Source organism: Seriola lalandi, unplaced genomic scaffold (genome assembly GCF_002814215.2).
Source record: "Seriola lalandi dorsalis isolate HSWRI2012SDOR001 ecotype SW California unplaced genomic scaffold, Sedor1 jcf7180002054864, whole genome shotgun sequence".
Taxonomy (NCBI): Eukaryota; Metazoa; Chordata; class Actinopteri; order Carangiformes; family Carangidae; genus Seriola; species Seriola lalandi.
Genome location: NW_019525417.1, coordinates 2,295,781 through 2,317,745, shown reverse-complemented (window position 1 = coordinate 2,317,745; position 21,965 = coordinate 2,295,781). Strand labels below are relative to the sequence as shown.

The following is a 21,965-nucleotide window of genomic DNA, read 5'->3' as shown; positions in this document are numbered from 1 at the left end:
GCTTGCCTTATCGTTTCCTGTGAATGTCTGCGTTGCTAGCTGATGTAGACAGAGCAAAGTGACGGAGGCAGAGCAGATATCTACAGAGGATGCTTGCACGGATTTGTACCAAGTTTTGATTGCAGTTCTTCAAATGGAAGAGATAAAAGACAGTTTAGCGTTTAAAGGTGTTGCTGAGAGACTTACGCTTGGCATTACGCGAATACTCGGTGTGTATTAGCTTTGGTCTTTGCTCTGAAACTAGCACATAACGTCAGGGTTCGGGCTAGCTAGCAAACAGATTGGTGGCCTGATGGGAAGTGATTATATTTTATGAATTTGTCCCTGTTTTGTCAGAAAACATGCCAGGTGTGGTCGATGTACGTTTCGCAGAGAGGGAGCCTGCAGAGAAAAGAAGCCTGCTCTCATGGGAACAGGTGAAAAATGTTCTCCTCAAAGATATCACATGATGTTTAGTTTGAACATTGTTGTCACGGATATGAACGTGCTTTAATTCTTCCATAGAAAAACACTTGTATTTTGCCAGAAGACTTGCGAGATTTCTATCTGACAACGGATGGATTTACACTCACCTGGAGCGTTAAACTAGACAGTAGGTTACCTCATTAGTTTCATGTTTTTCTGTCTCACAAGAATCTTAAATTATTAAAATTAAAGGCTACTATTGGGACTAAATAGCTCCAGTTTTTTTGTTTCAGCACTATGACAATCATAACTGTGTCTGTGTGTGTGTTTGCCTTTCAGATGAGTGTGTTCCCTTAGGATGCATGATGGTTAATAGTGTGGCCAGGCTGTGCCCACTGCTTCAACCAGTATCACTTTTTTCTCTTCCAAATGCACCCTCACTGGCTGACCTGGACTGGGAGGAAAACAGCACAGAAAGCGGTAAAGCTCACCTGACAGGTCCTCATGTGGTCAACTTCAGTCAAGTCTGTTTATGTGTGCCAATGTTGTGCAGAAAGCGGGCTAATGAATGAAAATTTGATCAGAAAGTAAATATTTATTCAAGATTTATTAATGCTACCTGGCAGGGTCGGAGCATGCTCCCGCTGCACCCCATTTTGATTCTCGGAGCCGCATCTTTGAGCTGGATTCCTGTGGTGGGAGTGGCAAGGTGTGCCTGGTCTACAAAAACTGCACTCCAGGTCTCTTGTTTATTGTATCTGTTCTTATTACTCTTAATAAAAACGTTACACTAAAATCTATTAAAAACATGAATATATTACCTAATTATGTAAAACTGATTTTGTATCGTTTAGATGTTTTTCTTTCTGTTTTCCAGGTGTGGTAGCCCAGAAGAGTGAAATCTGGTTCCTTGATCGCTCTCTGTACTGGCATTTTCTGACAGCAACATTCACTTCGTACTACCGACTGATGATAACCCACCTGGGTCTGCCTGAGTGGCAGTATGCCTTCACCCAATATGGCCCCAGCCCCCAGGCCAAGGTAGCAAGAGGCTTTAATCACAAGACAATGACCGCAAAAACCAAATGAACAGATTTGTTGATCTGGCACATACAAGTGATTTAAGAGAATTTGTGGCATTCACCAGTTTTCTTTTAGATATGACAAATGATCTAACTGTGTTGCCTAAAGCACTCGCTCTGTATTTCTGTTTACTTTTGTATGACATGTTTGTGAATGCACAAACAAAGCAGAACAGGTAGACTAATATGCCAAGTTTAGGGGTGTTTATTACGTTAACATTCAGGTCTCATGAATTTGCGCCCCCCTCATGAACAGGTGGTATTCATTAGTCCAAAAGGAACATTTAAGAGAATTTGGTGTATTTGACTTGGAAAACTCATACGAACAAGAAAAGAGAATTTTAGGACAAGAATACAAAAATGCTCTTGCATGAGACCCATTGTGCTGTGGATTAAATGGTATCTGAAAAACCTTTGTAACTGTAAATAATGTCTAGTTAAAATACATTAATTTGTCGTGTAGGTTCTGTAGTATTATTAACACACTTGGAGTCACTGCATATAAAAAACATTTTATTCATGCGGTCCCTTTACAACATACTACAGTGTTGGCTGACCTACGACTTAAACACATTGACACAACACTCAGTTTAAAGACACTTACGCAATGCATTAAAGTGTTTTACCTCAACATCTTAAATAGAAAATTGCAGGCTAGTGCTTTAGATATAACTGCCTTTTCAAGTCTTTTACTCCCATGCACTGAATGCCAAAAGTTCCTGAGATTGTAAATTACATTGCAGGGACATTAAGTAAAGGAGGTAGTAAGACTTTTGCAATTTCTCTGTAGCATTCCTACATTTACACCTAGTTTCTAATGGTTATTGGATAAGGTATTATTAGTTATTTTATGTCGACATAATGATAAAAAGCAGTACAATCTCTATTTGCTGTTCCCCTACAGCAGTGGGCATCCCTGTACCAGCCACTGACCTTCAGCAGTGACCTCAGCCTGGCTGATCCTGCAGGAGATTCCTATCTCAACAAGCTGGATCCTACCAAGGCTTTCAAAGGCAAAGCCAAGGTACCCGCCCTCAAGAAGAAGCAGTCAGCACAGTGCAACTTAGGGAGCACTGCCAAGAGCCAAGGTAACGCAGGAAGACACAGTGGGGCAAAGCGATGAGAAGGTTCCCATTCAAGGAAAACATTGAAATCTTGTGTACATGATCATCAGGATTAGAAGAGCAGTCAAGCAATCCCTCCACTGGCTAGACTTCTTGCTGAATGTCTGAATAGACATGTAACCAGGGTTTACTTGGCTCAACACATGGCTAAAGTGGCAGTGGGCTGTTGGAGTCAACGTGGCATGTAAAACAGTGTTTCTAATGTTGTTTATGTTTAGGTGGTTAAAATAAACTTGCCTGCCTTACATTTAGATAGACATGGAAACTCCTGATAACTCAACCACTGTTGTTCACCTTTCACTGCTACATGTTAGTGATGGAGAAATGAGGCTTTCTGAAGCAGCAGAGTGTATCAGCAACAGATTCATAATTTCCAGCCTCATTTAATACAGTGTCCACTACTGACACCTCCTGGTGAAATAATTCAGAACAGCCAATTCATAAATTATGTTCATGTGCTGCTTGCATAGCACAAGTATTAGGCTACTGTAACTAAAAAGTACTCATTAACACTCAGTAGATAGGTAGGTAGATAGATAGATACTTTATTTATCCCCTAGGGGAAATTCATGTAATTATGTAATTAAGGGCACTATATCATTTTATAACTGTAGTTATTGTCATTAGGCTCAGTTTGCTGTTGTAAATATTTTAATTTTGAATGTATTATACAACAATAACATATATATATATATATATATAATATATACAATTATAAAATAAGTTTGAAAATTGATAAATAACACAAATTTATGTAAATGTAACATTGAAAGAAACAGGAAGAAAATAATACTGTGTTGGTTTCAGTTGGGCAGCAACAGCGCTTTTCACCTGCAAACACCATCTCATGTTTCAATGTAAATAATCCAATTCAGAGTATCTGTGGAAACTGACGGGCGTACACAACCAACGCCTGGGAGCTTCAGTATCAAACATTACATCACTTAAGTGTGTATTCAAATCTGAACCATGAAATGTTACATGTTACAGACCTGTTGATCTTGTTGTGTGATAACATCTGCTCTGACGAGTCTGTATCAATAAATGTGTTATATGTAGCAGTATTTTGGAGATAAAATTTGTGGGCAGACTTAATAAGATTCTAGGGTTTGGTTTTTGGATCGAATCAGGAAACACACATTTTGCCTTAAGGCTGTTGTGTGCTGGACTGTTGGTAAGATAAGCATGTACATTGTCTTTGGGTGTGCTTCTGCCCTTTCATGCTGTGAGGAGCCACCTCCTACTGTTTCTTTCTTATTTTCAAAGGACGCATGCTTATTTAAGTGCAAAGTATTGGGGCTATTTGTTTTATTTTACATATACTGTTATTTCCAAACTCGTGTTAGTGGGCCTCTGTTGACTGCTGTAATGGATGATACCAAGGTTATATCAGCTGCTTCTTCCTCAATGATCCTGACATAAAATTCCCCTTCGGTGCATGAAATGGCTCTAGTTTTGTTTGTTTTTCATCTATAACTTGCATGGATAGGAGCCAGCCACAGGTGTTGTCAGCATCACGGTTAAAATTGTCAGATTGTGAATATGTTATATGTATTACAGTCAATCTCTTTTACAGAAATTGAATGACTCATAAATTAAATGACATAATACAGACCCATTTTGAAATTGCTTGATATTATTGAAAACCCTATTTGAGCCATTCTCAGAAATGTTCAGTCCCCGACCTGAGCGTTTCATTTTTGGTCTATTTTTTTTACCCTCATCATCATGGAATGTTTTCTCTGCGTTCAGATATCCACAGACGTGCCTTTAACACTTTACCCAGCTGGGTTTGTCACACACATACATTTGCACAGATGTTTTTCGGTTTCTCCAGAGGAGCAGTCTCCTCCTCCAACTCCTCCACCAACCCCCCACCCTGTTCAGAGAGGGGTGGGTGGTGCATTTCCACCAGGGCCTTGTAGACTCCCGCACCCAATACACCTCCAATGGGGGGAGCAACTAGAGGCACCCACCACCACCCATTTCCAGACCTGCACAGATAAAGACGGACAACTATGAATAGATAAAATTGAAAATTAGAGTGGCAGATCGAAATTTATATGTATTTAAGCTTTTTTTCTTTGTAATGTTCATAAACAACCAGCAATACCGTCTTAATGTTTGTTGAAAAATTACACAGGTTATTTAATTATTAACAGAGATGTTTAGCCTTCGATTTAACCCAAGTTAAGGTGACATGTAGCAACAGCAAATCCTTGCCTAAATGCCAATACATCCTTCTTGTATTATACCTGAACACATCAGCTCCCCAGCCTGCTATGGCAGTGAAGACCCTGGGTGCGATGTCTCTGGTGGGGTTGATAGCATAGCCGCTGTTGCTGCCCAGAGAAATGCCAATGAGCAGAACCAGGAGACCCACCGCTACAGGCTCGCTGCCTGCTGCGGCCGGTTTGTTCTTCTGGTCGGACAGAGCCATCAGGCACAGCAGCAGCATAGCTGTGCCAAACACCTGGCGCACATACAGAACAAACATCACATAGAATCGCATGTCATGATAGCCAAGTGTAAAACAATACAACAAAGAAAAGGGTTAGTGTGACTGTCAGATGATGGTGATTTGTAGTTGTAATCCTTTAATCCAGTTTCATGGCTACCTGGTCGATGAATCCAGCCAGCAAGGAGAGGTACGGTGCAGGATAGGTGGCAAAAATACCAGCTGTGGCCTTTACACCAGTTACAGTCAGGTTTCCTCCACAATAATCATGTATGGCCTCTGCATATGGAAACATATGACAAATAGTCCTAGAATAACTACGGATAACAATACAGAAAAAGGTTTTATAATAATACAGGTGTTCAGTGTATTTTTTTGCTAGAACATGCAGTGTTGCCCTCACCATAATAGACAGCATAAACTGTCCCTGCTGCCAGAAATGATCCCAATAGCTGTGCAAAAACATACACAGGGAACATCCTCCACGTAAGGCGACCAAATGTGCACATTGTGAATGACACTGCAGCATTCATATGAGCCCCTGATGGAGCAAGAAAGCATGAGAAAAACAATATGTGAGCTGCACAATGACTGTAATGATCTTTAAGGATTTTCTTAAGGTAGGGTTTACAAGGGTCAATTTCCCATACCTGAGACTTTCCCTCCAACATGTATCCCCATAGCGACACCCAGTCCAAAACCCAGGTTTATGCTGAGGTACTGTCCGAATGCTCCCTGTCCTGTCACTACCTGGGCCACAGACCCCAGGCCAAACACCTGCACTCAGAGAGAACCAACAATTCACAGGCAAGGTCACAGATGATGATTACAGAGAGGGAAAGACTCACAGTCTAATTTAGGGAAAACATTCCAACAAGCAGCATGCGTAAACCACCAAACAGATGACAGACATTCAATAAACAGGTTGAGTTGTGCCAATTAAGTCAGATTCAGTCAGCCAATGAGAGTTAAACTGAAGAATGAAGGTTTTGTTAACTGTGGTGCTGCATTTACATGCGCTAAAGAAGCTGGACAAGGGTTTTTTCTCTCTTTAACTTTAACTCAGTGAAAGCAACTGTGGACCCAGTGGGGGAAAAAAAGCTGACACTGCTAGTCTTTCAGGAAACAGGAAATGTGTGGTTCCTCCTATAAAAGTCATGCATATTTATTTTAAGTCTGGTTTCCCAGGTGCAAACACAGCAAGTTTAATACAATATACCAGTGGGTTCACTCACATACTTATCTACAGCATGTGGTCACTGTACGTGTGTGTGTGTGTGTGTATTTCTTCCAGAGTTCTAAGTATAGGGTTTATTGTAACAGCTGATAGATAACATGTGACTTGTGCAACCCTCTCCATGTGGCCCACTGCCTGACCATTCCTCTGGTAATACTAGATTTCCTGGTTCACCCACTTCAACCTACCAATCCCCACCCACGACCCCTGCCATGTGACTGTGAAACGTGCCTATGTGTTTGGTTGACAGGGCATGTTATCAGGGTCAAGAGCATGACATTAATTATTAATGGCATGTGGTTGTTACACATAAGCATGCTACAATGTTCAAAAATGAGGGAAGAGCTAAAAAAAAAAAGTGACGCTGTCAAAGTGAATGTTAGAAACAAGTTTAAAAACAGACATTATTAAAATGTCATCTTTTATAATAAATTCTTTCTTACCATCATGACATATGTGCAAAGGGATTCAGCAAGTCCAACACGAACAAGTTCATTTTTTAGCCAAACTTTGGGTCGAGTTGCTTTAATGCCTTTCCGCTGAGAGACTCCTAGTTCTACTGACTGCACCAAGTCCTTCATTTCTTCTTCTTCTCTCCTTTGTCCCTTTTGTTTTAAACCAGTAGAGTTTATTTGCTAACTGAGTACAAATTAAAGCTCAGGTTCAGACCCCCGTGAAGAATTTAAGAGGTGCCTCCCATATCACACAGTAGTCCACAAACAAGTCTGTTTCAGGCTGTTTTCCCCCCTTCTCCTCTAACGGTTCTCCTTCTCTTCTCCACTCACTTTATCTTTATGTATGTGTGTGTTTCTCTCTCTGTCACACATACCCATTGAGATTTGTCCACATTTTATAGTCTTGACCCAGCCCCCACATCCCTCCCCCCACCCACACATATGCTGACATCCTCCAATGGCTTTGAATTATCTAAGGATACTTGGCCAATAAGGAAATAGGTTGAAACATCCAACAGAAATGTTCAGACATTATATGTAATTCAACTTTTTCTTTATGGATGTTTATCTGTAAAGATTCATGGCACACTGATATTTTGTTTCAGTATTAATGGTTTATTAGTGAATGTATATTTGCAACGCAAGTAGCAATAAATTTCATAGTATGTGCAACATATTACTATGTCGACACTGTTACTGTGTTGAAATATTTTACCTTTAAATGCTGGGATGATGCTGGACTTTGGAGGAAACAAGAAAATATTATTGACTAAAACAAGACTTTCATTATTGACCACAGTCACACATTATCAGCATTTCACTGTGGAAATTTACAAAAGCTTGCCAACAAATCCAGACATGCTTATCCCATGTGAAACATGCCTCTTTTCATTTGCTAACATGTTAACATGATCACAAAGTACACAACTGACTTTGCAGACCTCTGCTTTTGGAAAGTTACTTTTCAATGTCACATGATGGATAAAGATACCACATTACCTAGAAAAGAACAAGATAGTTAAAGAGAAGTCTGAAAATTCGGTTTGCTTTTGAAATGAAGTCCATTGACATCTTATAAAAAGAGTATTCTGATGAGCAGCCTACAACTAAAGCAAAAGAAGTTAGTACGGATAAGAAAAGCTGGTGAACACCCAGAAACCTGATTTGGTGTTGGGAGCTACTGGTTATACCTGTGTGAATAGCATGTTAATCCGTTTTTAGTGTCCCCTGGAAATGTAGCATTTCTGTATTTTGCAGTGTGTCTATTGTATTTCTTAATTGATGGTGTTTATTGCAGGTTTGTTGTCGTGCTAGTGCGGTGACTGTAAGAATCCCCCACACAATGAATCCTAATGATATTGATAATCCCTTGAGTTTTCCTGTAGTGCCACTATAGGAGGTCGGGGTTTGTAGTGAAATGTCTCAACAACCACTGATCCTGACTTTTCCTGTGGCACCACCATAGCAAAGTTTTAATTTGTCCAATAGCTGCAAGACTAATGACATCCCCATCACCCTAAGCTGAACTATTTAGTTTAGCATGTTAAGAACTTGAAACATGCTCAACATCAGCATGTTAGCATGCTGCTATTAACATTTAGCTCAAACCACCCCTGTCCCTGACATGGCTCCTGACTCTTGTTTCTAAATGTGACAATGGGGATGATCTTTCTTTTGTTTGATTGTGTCTTTTCTACTTGTTTGATTAAATTGTTTTTTTTTGTTTGTTTTTTTGTTGTTGTTTGTTTTAAGTTGCAGCGTGTGGAGATTTTTTGTCCATTAAAGAACTGAGCATTTTCACATTATGAATGTGAAAATCATGAATGAATTTACTGTAAAACACTAAACCTACACAATGTTCCCCTTTCCCGTTGGAAACCAAACAATGACAATTCTGCTTCCTCATGACACAATTAATCAATGAAAAATTAGAGTGCTTTTTTTATTATTGAAGTGAGCTACAGAAAATACTTTTTTGACCATAGACTTTTTTTTGTGTTACAGTTGTTGACACTGAGACAAACTGACAAGGATTACATCCATGACCTTCTAATCTTTCTTGTCCTTTCTCTCTTGCTTGCACAGCAAACTAGTGGCGACCATGTGCTCATTACACTTCCTGTTCAGCATTGACATAGCTGGGTACAACCACAACAGACCACACTGATACTCTGCTCATGGGTTTGGTCAGAGGTTCAACAGACTTCAGCCTTTCATCCCACAGAGGTCAGTATAGTAATGCTTTTCCTCCAAACAAGATGTAGTGTGTAGTTACTCTTTAACCAATGGTTCATTCCAAAGCTCAGGAGAATAGGGTCACTGATATGATTGTACTGGCTGTAGTAAATGTGAAACATAAAGCCAAATAAACTTGTCCCTGTTGCCACTTGCAAATAGCTAAGGCAGATTTTTTTTGCTCAACTAGAAATGGTACAATTATTACAGTACAGTAATTATTAAGTAAAATACTAAATAATTTCATCTGAAGCTTACATGTGAATGTGAAACAAATAGGTAATTAAGTTAAACTTGTTAGCATATATTGCCCTCTAGTGGCCAGATTGTGTTGCTGACCATGTGCATCCCTCTATGTCAACTATCTATCTATCTATCTATCTATCTATCTATCTATCTATCTATCTATCTATCTATCTATCTATCTATGTCCTTTTTTTACCTAATGCAGATTTGTGTGCAAAGGATTGACTTTGATCTGGCCTACTTTCTTTATTGCTTGTTTAAAGATGCAAATATATCATTACTAGTTCAGTATTATTTTTCCCTAGGGTATTCTTGATTGACTTAAACCTGTTATGGCATTTTAACCCTTTTGTATTACAGTAGTAGACAGAATAAAGTGAAAATGATGCCTTAAGCTTTCCAGATAGATAAAAACGATCAGAACAGCGCTGACTGGGCAACACAGTGTTTCTCAATCACTTTGATGAAAGCTACTAAAGACGTTTTGTGTTGATGCATTTCTCATCTTACTCTGACAGCTCATGAAAACAGTTTGTACGTTTGCCAGTCAGGATCGCAGACCTGTCACTAACCTTGATACTGTCCTGCATTGCATTGGTGTTTTCAATCAAGTCACCTTGAACTTTCCTCAAATGTGTATGAAAGAGCGAGGCCAGTCACACACTGTCAGTGGTTGTAAGCAAAGCCGCCCTTCAACTGAAAACAAATCGAATCACATTATCTCAGAACAGGATCAGGTGAAACTAAGAGAACCACATGCTTTCAGTCTTGTATCACAGGTGCATGTCATGGCAGTGCAGTAATTACACACAAGCATATATGGAAGCTCAGGTTTCACCCAGTGCATAGTGTTGACAATGGAGCAAGAATCAAGTGTCATGCAGGTACAAAAACCAGGCTCTGTGAGAGGAGGACACAGAGGTTAAGGAACAGGCGGGGGTAGAGGGAGAGGACTGAACAGGCAGCAGAGGGTGTTCACTGAAACACAAGCAACATTTGTGAACCATGTTATCAACCACGGGCAAAGCTTGGCCGAAGCTGGTCGAGGGTGCAGCCCGGTGTAGCGTACATACGTGGCCTGCCATCAGTCACAAGCCCTTAAGGAAGTTCATTATAAGGACATGCAGAGTTACGGACCCACAATTGACACTTTGCGCCTCTTCCCACCATCAAATATCAGATTGATAGGAAACAGAGACAAAGGACCCCTCTTCCACGAACAGACCATGCTTTCAGCATGTCCGAACGACACAGAACCAGACCAAAGGTCAAAGGGTCAGCTCCAGAGGATTAACCAATGGACACCAGACAACTGGAGAATATAGGCAAAATCTCCAGTTTGTAACAATAAGACTTTGTCTATTGATATTTGATTGTTTCTTGTATAGGACAAGTAACAACAAAAAGGACTGATTAACACTAAGGTGTGAATCTGGCCTAGCTGTGCCATGCAGGAACACATACACCAACCTCCCTTCCTCTGCCCCTCTCTAGATAAGAGTCATAAACTACAACCCACATTCCAGTCCTGGGTAATGACCAGCAGAACTCTGTTCAGACACAGATCTGAGGAAGAATGTAAAATTAAATATATAGCTGTTCTGTAATTCATGAGATGTTCCTATGCAATAGTTTAATCCCAAACTTTTGTCCCATAGAATGTTTGATAAAACAGTCGTGAACAATTCACACATAGTCACAAAGTCAGACCAGTTCAGAGTTCACAGTCCAGAAAAAGAAAATGCGAGAAGCGAGAAACGATGCAGAAACTAGAAGCTGAGATCTTTGCTCAAAGCTCAGAGTCCCGGCTCAAAGCCCGGCTCTGTAGCCATGTAAACTCTTAGCTCTAAGCTGCTCGCCACAAACTCATGGCTCTTAGTCATTTTTGCACTTTTCGCGTCTTTTATTTTTCTTTGCCACAAGCTCCAAGTAACATGATTTTTATCTACATTATCTACATTTTTATAAGCCAAGCCAAGACCAACTGAACCAAATTACAGAAGTGCCTCAGAGTCATTTTGTAACTTTTAATCATCATCAAGTTTTCCTTTTTGAAGATTTTGACAACTTTAGAGTCATCTGGTCAACGCCAGTCTCCTCTAAGTTACCCAACCAAAGTGAAGAGCATTAGAGTTTATTTTACATTAACCCACAAGAGACACCAGCAGATAACACATCTGCACGACCGCCTGCAGAGAAGCCGAGCGGAAATCAAGAATGCCCGAGACAGAAAGTCTCCTGGCAAACTCCACCAGAGCTGAACCGCTGAGACACCGGCACAATCCGTCATCGTGATAACGGGACACGGCCTCCAGGAGAATCCACCTAGACCCCGCGTCTCCAGGGTTACCACGGCAACCACAGCCACCTGGGTTCCAGCCGAGGGTCTTCAGCTACAGCGCAACTCACAGTAGGCCAGTCTTAACACTCTGCACGTGACTGGGTTGATGTCGAAATATAGCAATATTTAATCATCAAACCTAATTCGTAGATGTAGCATCATTAGCTGTATAGCCATAGTGTATAGCCATAACATATTCTCTCCCACCATTGCCAACTCATCACACTGCTCATTTCATTATTATTTTCATCTTTATGATTATTACACCTTGCATTTACTCTGTAGATACTAGTTTAGTTAAATAAACTCTTTTATTTACACCCAGTTGGTGTCCTGTTGTATTCTTTTGACGTAGAGACTGGAGATCCATTGAATCGAGAAGTCATGGCTTCTGATATGAGATTTACATTCAGAGAACAGGTATCTGTTGTTGGCCGTGGGGACATCACACGTGAGGCTTTGTAGGATTGTATTCATTGGTGTCAATCTTGAAGTGATTGACTGATTTTGCATGTTTGGAGACATGTGAAATAGGTTTTGATCGTTTAAGTGGCTTTTGCAGGTGAGTTTGTGGTCTTGATTTTTCCCCTGAGCATGAGACAAAGGTGGAAGAGCCTTGTTACTCTGACCCCTACACTGAGAAAGGATTATTGTATTTCAAAATAAAAGAAAATTTAGTAAGACTTCACTGGAATTATGTTTTATTTGCAGGATTACAACAGAGAAGTACTATAATAAAACTTTAGAGACTTAAAGGCACAATCCATCCAGGAACAGAACTTGCTATAACTCCCAATCTGACCAGCCAGTCTTAATACAGAAAGTAATATTAATAATAACTCACTTATTATCAAAGTTGCTCAAGTTAGTCATTATTACACCCTGTGCTTAAATTTTCTGATGCTGTCAAAGGTTTATTTGCTTCAGTAGGCCTAATGTTTCTAAACACAACAGTAAAACACTATAATAAAGGGATCATATTTCAAAGGTTAAGTTATTACTTGACAAACATTTGCCACTACACTCATCTGCAAAATGATTGTATGATAAAAACACACCACCTTGTTTTACTTTATGAGCTTTGTTAGCTCAGCTTGAGAAGGATTGCTTTCTCTGTTTTCTCTTTTGGTGGCCTGATTCTTGAAATGATTTTTCAAAGTTCATCCAGTCCCTTTGAAATCTTCAGAATCAAATTACTGTCTTTGAAGAAAGAAAATTGCAGATGAAAACAAACTTTTAATTTTCAGAAATTATGCAAAATATACAGTAGAGCAGGAGGCAGGACAATGCTGACGAAATAAGACACTGACCTTAGAAAGAAGAGAGGCGTGTTTCTCTTCACCGTGAGTTAAGTAAACAAAAAAAACAAAAAAAGAAAAGAAAATGAAATCCGGGGGTTTCATGAAAGGAAGTTATATCTATAAATTTCAACCACTTTACTGAAAACGCTGGTTGTGCAGCTGCATCAGTTTATTTGTAGCACCAGGCTCACCGTCGCTCAGGACATTGGGCACACCTACCAACACTGAAGACTTATAAGAGTTGCTCCTGCGGTCCTCTCCTGGGTCTTGGTGGCAGCAGCGCGGATCTAGCAGTGCAATGACTTGGTGTGATGTGTTGTATCACCCTGGCTGGGCTGCGACCGCGGCGCTGCTGGCGGTCGTAGTGCGCCTGCAGCGGAGAGGGTGGTGGGATCCTCGAGCCTGCACGGTGCGACTGACGGGGAAGACTGCTATAGTGACAGGCGCCAATACAGGTTGGTTTAATTAAATCCCTCTCGGTCCTATGTTGCTACGGGAGGATAATACGAGGCTGCTGAACGTGGTAGTTTTGAATGGCTGTAAAGGACATTTAACGTTTCTTTAAATAAAAAGACATGTATAAAATATCATTACCAGCAAAGATAACCTGACTTGTTGCCCTTTTCTAAGAGGAAGAACGAAGAAGACAATGATTTTTGTGAATCTGTTTGTAGAGAGAGACAGATGTGTAGTCTCTATATGAAGGTTTAAGAATTGTTTTGGCAGCAAGAACTTTTTCTGCAAAACTCTTTAAAGTGCTTGTTTCACTACTGGAAACCTGTGCTATTTATTTTTTTTTATCATATTATATTGTATACATAACATATAGGGCTGTATATTTGTAATAAATTCATGTTGTATTGTAATTTGGTGATTTTACTGTTGTAGTTAGAAAGATCAGACTGGATGTACAGAGTCTAAGCCATTTAGCCTGCTAGTCTGTCTTTTCTGCAGCCACTGCTCTTCAACCTCTAATAGATTAATTATTAACAGTCAACAGAAGAATTTCTTCTGATCTCCCAAATGAACATTTTGGTCACTTTGTGCCCACTGCACAATTTTAACTTCGTCAGGTTTTAATCGTTTCATTGTTGAAGTTCAGGTTTATTATAGCACCATTTCATACAAATGCAGGTAAGAGTGCTTTACAGGTTAATTTTAGAAAGCAAGGCACAAGGAGGGTAGGGGAGGTTAGGGTTAGGGTTGGAAAAGAAAACAGCAGCATGACAATGCTGAGTAGGCCCAGTTAATTCTGATTTTATATCAAGATGGTGAGAGGAAAAGATCTAAGTGACTTGAAAGGAGGGTTGTTGGGGCACAGATGGCAGGAGCTTCAGTCACAAAGACTGTTCAACTGGTTAGTGATTCAGTATGGACAGTGACTAAAGTGACATCTGCATTTAGATCTATGTGAAAGACATCAGTTAATAGGGTCAGACGTTGTGGTCGACAGCACACACTTGATGACCGTGGCACTCGTACATTAATGCCATATGTAAGGAAAAACAGAAGAGCAGCTCTTCCACAGCTGACTGACACTGCCAAGGCAGGAGTTGATCAGACTGTGTCAGTGACGAGAGACTGTCGACAGTTACATACAGGGAATATTATAATATGGTTGCAGAGCTTAAACCCCTCATTGCAAAGATGAAAGCACATTTAATAGTTCATTGGTGCAAAAACCAGAGACACCGGTCAGTGATATGGTCAGATGAGTCATCTTTCACCTTATTCTCGACAAGTGGCTAAGTGCATGTGTGGCGTACTCCAAGAGAACAGTACAGGCCTGAATGCTTGACAGTGAGGGCATCTGGTGGCTCTGTTTGGGGGCATTTTACTGGCATGGTTTGGGTCCGCTCGTCACCTTAGAGGGAAGCGTCGCTGCAAATCAATACAACGTTGTTCTGAGTGATCCATTGTGTCCATTAGCTCATTGTTGATAATAATAATAATAATAATAATAATAATAATAATAATAATAAAAATCCCCTGAACCTCTCTGTTCTGCCGCGCAGTGAGATGAGACGTTTGCCAGAATGTTGTGGAGGGGATGGTTGGTATTGTCCAAGATGGCCTCCATCTTACATTGCATGCGTCTCTCCACAATAATCCTGAGAGTGTCTGACATGCTGCTTACCCAGCAGACTGCAGCATAAAAGAGTACACTGGCCACCACTGACTGATAAAACATGTGAAGCATTTCACTGCATTTATAAGTGTGCCCCAGTGCTGCTCCTCACTCTCCCTGAGACACAGTTACCCAGCCTGACGTACTGTGGTAGCCTTGTCAGGTAATCCACAATCCAAGACGTGAAGCAGGGATCCACCCCCATCCCTTCCAGCGTGTCTTTAAGGATGGGGGGTTGGATGGTGTTAAATGCACTTGAGAAATCAAAGAACATAATCCTCATGTAACTACCTGGCTCATCCAAGTAAGAATGGGCCCTCTGGAGCATGTAAAGGACGGCATCATCCACTCCAATATGTTCCTTGTAGACGAACTGTAGGGGGTATAGTGCATGTTCAACCTGTGGCTTCAGAAGGTGGAGAAGCAGCTGCTCCAGGGTCTTCATGATGTGTGATGTGAGGGCCACCAGTCTGTAGTCATTTATCTCAGCCGGTCGTCCCACTTTAGGGACTGGAACAAGACATGATGTTTTCCACAGTACCAGGACCCTCCCTGTTTGAAGGCTTAAGTTAAAGATCCTCTGGAGAGGCTCAGCCAGATGGGCTGCACAGTCCTTTAACAGCCTCGGACACACAACATCCGGCCTGTTTCCTTTCCAGGATGTAGCCTCTTGAGCTCAAGCCTCACTTGACCCCAGTGTCGAGGGAGTTGCAGCTGCAGTGTCAGGTTGTGGAGGATTTCTGATTGTTTGCCCTTTGTGGGAACAAAACACAGACGGGGAGTTTACGTTAAATGAAATAGCAGCATCCCCTACCTTTTTAGGTATATCTGAGCAGAAGACATCATAGCAGAGCAAATTATAGTTAAAACTGCACTGGACCTGCAGTTATCGTTTCCAAACTTACAATGCTTCTGTTCATTTTTTTCATTAAACCACACCTCTTCCTTCCCTGTTTCGCGCTGTACACAGATCCTGCATCCTGCCTGAGATATGAGGACAAATAACATAAACACTGAATCAGTGTGATGCCCAATTACTCTTCAGAAACTGTGTCAGAGGCTCTATTCATGGACTATGAAGTGATCAGGAGTGTTATCCAATAACCTAATCAATTCCTCGCCACACCACTATCTCTGCTGCTTAAATCTTTGCTTTATCCAATTCATCCCAACAATTGTATGCCTATAGAATTGGACTGAAGCTCATTCATTTGAACATCAAGAACTAGATCATCAGAATATTTCGGTTGCTTAAAATCATAGTAACGGTGTGGCTACAACCTAATCATATCTGTGATTGCAGCATAGCTATTCATGGTTTTGAACTGTATTGTACTTTTCTCCAAGTTGTGAAACTGACAGCTGTTTAAGTAAGAAATCATTACCCAACAGCATGATTACTTATTATCTTTTTTTTTTTTTTACCCCATTGGAGCAGCAAAACAAGCTGTAAACACAACAATATTATCACCTTATGATTTTGTAATGGTTAACGTGCTAGCAGTCAGACACAGAGCAACTTCCCTATTCATTTGGATGGATATATGTAGGATATAAGTCTGATATTTGCTCCACTTTTAGCTCTGTTTTGGTCTCCCCCAACTTCTGAAGAAGTATATGGCTCTTTAGCTGATAAATGCTACAATATGTCCAACAGCTAAGTTACTAACTTTGATGTGCCGTGTGATGCAGGAAAGTAGTGTAGAGTTGGTTTCTTTCTGTGGCTTCGGAGAGTATATAGGGGAACTGCAGAGTTCAATAGAAATTCTCTGTTGGTTCATTGCTACAAGCAACACCCTTTCACATTAAGATACAGTAATTTGATTTATTATATTGATTTAAAAAATTGTTTGATTGTTTGGTGGGGCTTTGATAAACTCTATTGCAAGCTTCCCCGCCTGTCAAAGATCCCTGAACCTGGGTTAACATCATCTCCTTTGTTATCTTTGATTTACATGATGTAGTGACATGTTTATTTAATGAGAAACATTGTGCTCCACATTGAAAGATTTAGAGAGTTATTATTCCTTACTTCAAAGATCATCCTCAAAAGTATAGTAGCTACAAGTAACATGCAACAGCTGTTGTAAGCAAGGCATGAGGCATGTGAACAAAGCCTTTTCTCTTTTCAATTATATCCTTCATGGCAAATACTTTCTCACATTGTGTTGTAGATTCATTTTTCTGCAAATGAAAACTTTTGGCAGTTGAATAATTTCATACATGTACATATATCCAAGGATATACATATTACAGTGAGTGCACCTCCACTATGACTTATTTTACTATTAATGGTGCAGCAGAATATAATGTTGCTTGATGATGAACATGCACTCATATTGTTGTGTGTAAAGCAGATTTATTGAGGATTGGGTTATTCTAATCCTGATTGGGGCAGTAAAGCTTTGGGGGAAGCTAGAGCTAGAACTTCCTAGAAGTTTGGCCATAGTGCTGGCACAACATTGGCAAACTGAATGGACTATTTATATTGCAGGAGCTTGATGAGTGGATGTGTAACAGGTGTGCACGTGGATCGGCAGCAGGAGGGAAGGGATTGCCATGCCAAATAGACAAACACACACAGACATAGAGAGATAGAAAATGGGGACAAACAAGAAACATAACGGAGGGGAAAAACCACAGAAACAGTAGGAATGTGAGAGAGGCACAGCCAATACCATGACATTTATCATATTGAAAATCTTGTAGGTAAAATGCAACAAAACCGGCTTTATGTACACAGTACATAAAGTTGTGTGAGAGGATCGTTAAAGCATTTTTCCTCTCAGTTCTAGATATTTATTGAAATGCTGCTGCCTTTCAGTCTGACACCCCTAAATTCTGTTTAAATCATATTTAATTTAAATTATATTCATTACTGGAGTTACATATGAAATCTATATGATATGATAGGTTGACCTCTCCTGATTGAGAGAGATAATAACCACTGGTATTTATTTATCTACAAAATCTGAAAATGCTATCTTTTATCTGGAACTCTGACACACGTACAGTAACCTGCCCAGCACTGATTGAGGAGAGGCTGCTTCCCCTGTCAAATCTTAGGGAACAGTCTATGACCTATCAACTAAATCCACCAAACTCCACAAAGAGATGACTGAAATTTAGAATTAATCACCTCTCCCACTGTGCTGATAGGGTTTATTGGACAGTGAAAACAAACAGAAAGTAACCAACCCCACCCTCTTCAGTATCTGAAACTAGTTCATTCCTTACAATACTAGAATAACTGTAGGGTTTTGCATTGGGCCATTAAAACCACATGCTTCAACAGTGAGAGCTGAGAACAGAGCCTAGTTGTTAAAAGTCATTCTGATTTCCTGTGAGCCACTCAGTTCAAACATTATCATTATGTCAGCATTTTGTCTTTTCAGTGCATTTCCTCATTTCAAAAAGTCACCTGTTGAATTCTCTCCACTGTATAGACATTTTGTTATCAAGTAGTGCAGACAAATTTCTGCTCTCTTCCACTCTACTAGGGATCGGAAAGTTCATTGCTCTGGACTTTGCACGCCGCGGGGCTCGTGTTATCTTGGCATGTCGAAGTGAGTCCCGGGGGACAGCGGCACTGAAGGAAATCAAGGAGAAAACAGGAAACTCTGACATCCACTTGCGTCTGGTGGACCTTTCTTCTCTGGACTCAGTCAGGGAATTTTCGAAGGGGATTCTTGAGGATGAGAAAGCTCTCCACATCCTTGTCAACAATGCTGGAGTGTCAGGTGACGTAAAATGAATAATTTGGCTAAAGCTGAATTATGAAAGCATTAAGAAAGTATAAAACCACACCACAGCAAAAAGCATTCAGTTCAGTAACTCCCCATCTGCCAAACATCTGTAGGCAAGGAGTCTTAAAGACATCTAATGCTGCCAAGAAAAAAACCCAAAAAACTGATGCATCATCAAGAATGTTAAGTTTCTCTACTTTGACAAAAGTTCCTCCTGAGCAGCAGATGACCTTAAAAGGAGCTGATAGTATCAAAAAAAATGCATGACTGACACTGCACTATACTCTTAGCACATTGTATTATTTGTTTCTCTCTCCCTCTCTTCCTCTGTGTGTGTGATACATTTGTATAGAAGAACAAATGTGTTTTCTGCATACTTATGTGTGTATTTGTATGTCTAATCTAATTTGTCAGATCAATTGCAAATCACAGTTTTTTTTACAATCTACAACCAGGTTTGCCCAGGCAGATAACGAAGGATGGTTTTGACATGTGTTTTGCCACCAACCACCTGGGGCCATTCCTTCTCACCAGCCTGCTGCTGGGTAAGTATGTACTCTCTATTTAATACCGCAGGGATATTGTGGATGGATTATAGACTGACTGTTATTGTTAATATTTTGACATATAAAATATTGAATTGTCCTTTTCCTCTCTCTCCTTCTCGTTTCCTTTCCTCGCTCTGCATCTCTTTGTTATATTCCAGATCTGATGAAGCGTTCAACTCCAGCACGCATTGTCAATCTCAGCTCAGTCAACCATAAGAAGGGTCAAGTGGACTTCTCCCATTTTCATGGGGAGAACCTCACTTATCACATGGATAAAGTCTACAATCACACAAAGCTGCACAATATCATCTGTACCAATGAGCTAGCACGCAGGCTACAGGGGACAGGTAGGGTAAAACCAAGATTATTATGATTATTACTCATTAGTATAGTTAATGCATGGTTTTCCCTTTTGAATAAATGCTGAAGAAAATGTTTGACAGTGCAAAAGAGAATCAATGACAACGGATTGATAATGATCTTCAAATTGTGACGTCCATTTAGATTAAAATGCACACTTTGAAATGCTGTGCTACCAGCAGTGACAACAACCAGCAACCAAAAAGGAAATTGAAATTCACTTTTTATATTTTTGCTTTAAAGGTGCTATATGTACGTTTTCTCTGCCGCTGAATGTGGTGGTGGTGATAAAGAACGCTTGCCATGTGCTTCAGCCATCATTGTGTTTACAAGACAAAAGGTTAGAATACACCCTCTGACAACTTCTGCTGCACTGAGGGCAGCCTGGATGCTACAGTGACTCACTATTGCAGAGTAGTATTAGCTACACGAATGGTTGGACCAGGCTTGTTAGCATGCTTACTTCAGTAGAAGAAAATAAATGTTAAAAATAGAAGCGAAACAAGATTTAAAATGGGCATGCTTTCCACCACTGAAGACAATTCTTGGCCAGTAAAGTAATTAAGCTTGATGCTGAACGCAGCGTTGTTAATTGCTAACGCTGGCTTTGTAGCAATAGCAAAAACGCACATATAGCACTTTTAATAGAGTACTCTGCCGATTTAGCATTGCACAATTATAACACTATCAGACTCAAAAAGTTATTTTAAAAAATTGATGCAATAGAACCAGAGATATAATTTCCTTGCATAACCCACCATGCAACTCAACTGCAAAAAGTTCGGTCATAGATTTGGGAGTGTTATGCTAGTGGCAACTAATATAGCTTCTAGCTTGAAGCAAAGATGAGGCACATGTTACGGGGGTTTGATAAGCTCACCCCTTTCTAATTCCACACCCCCAGGTTTTTACATTTTCAAGCTTGTAGTGTTCGGCCCCAAATGACTCAAGTGATGTCATTTGACACAGTTTATCAGACTTCACACAGCTCCCTTTGGAGGAACAAAAGACTTTACACAACTATTTTCACATCTGTGGTAGCAACCCCCAAGAAAGACCAGACTTTGTGATTTTATTTTATTACTGTTAAGTAAACTGTCATTTATATTGTGAGCTTCCGTTGCTAAGAACATGTTTATTTATGTATTGTTCTGCTCTGTGCTCCGCTCCTTAACCGCTACATTCATGTTGATTTGATCAAATCTCAGACTAAACTGTCTCTGTCTGCTGTTGTACAAATAGGAACACAGTGCATTTTTTTGAGAAATAAGAATTCCTTTAAACTTGTACTGGATCCCCATGAAGACCACAGATGAATGCAATCAGGGATTCTATCTTTAGAAAAGCAGTACAGCTGAAATGAATCTCCCCCCTGACAGAAAGACCAGAAACAATCTACGGAGGAAAGCCTGTGATAAAAGACTTATGTTTTTCTATACCACTCTGTTTGTCTTTGTGCTCACAATGGCCCTCATTTATCAAACGAACGTACGGCAGAAAACCGTGCGTACGACCGTTTCCACGCAAGCTTCAGCATTTATCAATTTGGACGTGAGCGGACGCTACGATCAGATCTCACGTCAGGTCTGAGCTCGTGTAAGCAAATCTGGATTTGCGGTGCAGCACAGCAAAATCTGGCTGAGTCTGAAAATAATTATTAAACAAACCTCAGCTGTCATCAGCATAAACAGTCACACATTTAGAACAGATCAAAACGGATTCTTAAAACAAGATTTTTTTTTTTTGTACAATAAAACAATATGATAGGCTAAATAGCCTAACATGACATCTAATTATTGCACATTAAAATTTGAAATGATAAATACAAGCAGAAATGTGTGTTTGCAAATTAACTCATGGCAAAATTGTGTAATTGTTTTTTGTTTTTTCCGATGGGTATGACACAACTGGAACAACAATTAAAAGCATCTGGTGAGATAATCATTGTTGCACTGTGGTTGGTCAGATGTTTACTCACTACCCTATTTAAACAGATGCTTTGACATTTATCAAATCATAATGATGGCAGATTTACTCGTTTTGGAGGAACAATACACGCGTGTCAGACGTGAGGGCGTTTTCATAGACCGCAGGGATCTCCAGATTGCTGGGTTTCCAAATTTGGTTGGAGCAATTGATTGCACTCTTGTGCGTCTGAAGGCACCATCCATGAATGATTACGCATTCATCAATCGCAAAAACTACCACTCTATAAATGTACAGGTGATTTGTGATGCCAAGCTATCACTTTTAAACGTGGTGGGCAGGTGACCGGGGGACACACACGATTCTTTTATTT

The 21,965-nt window shown here is 40.2% G+C and overlaps 3 protein-coding genes across 3 annotated transcripts in view; 2 read left to right on the top strand and 1 right to left on the bottom strand.

Annotated features, from left to right (window-relative positions):
* Nucleotides 1-26: 26 nt before the first annotated feature.
* On the top strand, nucleotides 27-4,055 carry tpgs2 (tubulin polyglutamylase complex subunit 2). The gene is made up of 7 exons (XM_023427992.2): nucleotides 27-209; nucleotides 337-416; nucleotides 505-592; nucleotides 745-885; nucleotides 1,032-1,145; nucleotides 1,283-1,446; nucleotides 2,392-4,055. Exons 1-7 carry the CDS (start codon nucleotides 134-136, stop codon nucleotides 2,608-2,610), a joined length of 882 nt encoding a protein of 293 aa, XP_023283760.1. The 5' UTR covers nucleotides 27-133; the 3' UTR covers nucleotides 2,611-4,055.
* aqp7 (aquaporin 7) lies at nucleotides 1,988-7,140 on the bottom strand. The gene is made up of 6 exons (XM_023427990.2): nucleotides 6,750-7,140; nucleotides 5,720-5,846; nucleotides 5,473-5,610; nucleotides 5,230-5,348; nucleotides 4,867-5,084; nucleotides 1,988-4,605 (listed from the first exon to the last, which is right to left on the bottom strand). Exons 1-6 carry the CDS (start codon nucleotides 6,885-6,887, stop codon nucleotides 4,407-4,409), a joined length of 939 nt encoding a protein of 312 aa, XP_023283758.1. The 5' UTR covers nucleotides 6,888-7,140; the 3' UTR covers nucleotides 1,988-4,406.
* A 5,832-nt stretch (nucleotides 7,141-12,972) lies between these two features.
* The window catches only part of LOC111670906 (retinol dehydrogenase 11), an 11,541-nt gene continuing 2,548 nt past the window's right edge, over nucleotides 12,973-21,965 (top strand). The window contains exons 1-4 of the mRNA XM_023427855.2: nucleotides 12,973-13,339; nucleotides 18,513-18,752; nucleotides 19,214-19,303; nucleotides 19,465-19,653. Of these exons, the coding sequence (XP_023283623.1) occupies nucleotides 13,183-13,339; nucleotides 18,513-18,752; nucleotides 19,214-19,303; nucleotides 19,465-19,653 (676 nt within the window). The 5' untranslated portion in view covers nucleotides 12,973-13,182. The remainder of the gene's footprint in view (nucleotides 13,340-18,512; nucleotides 18,753-19,213; nucleotides 19,304-19,464; nucleotides 19,654-21,965) is intronic.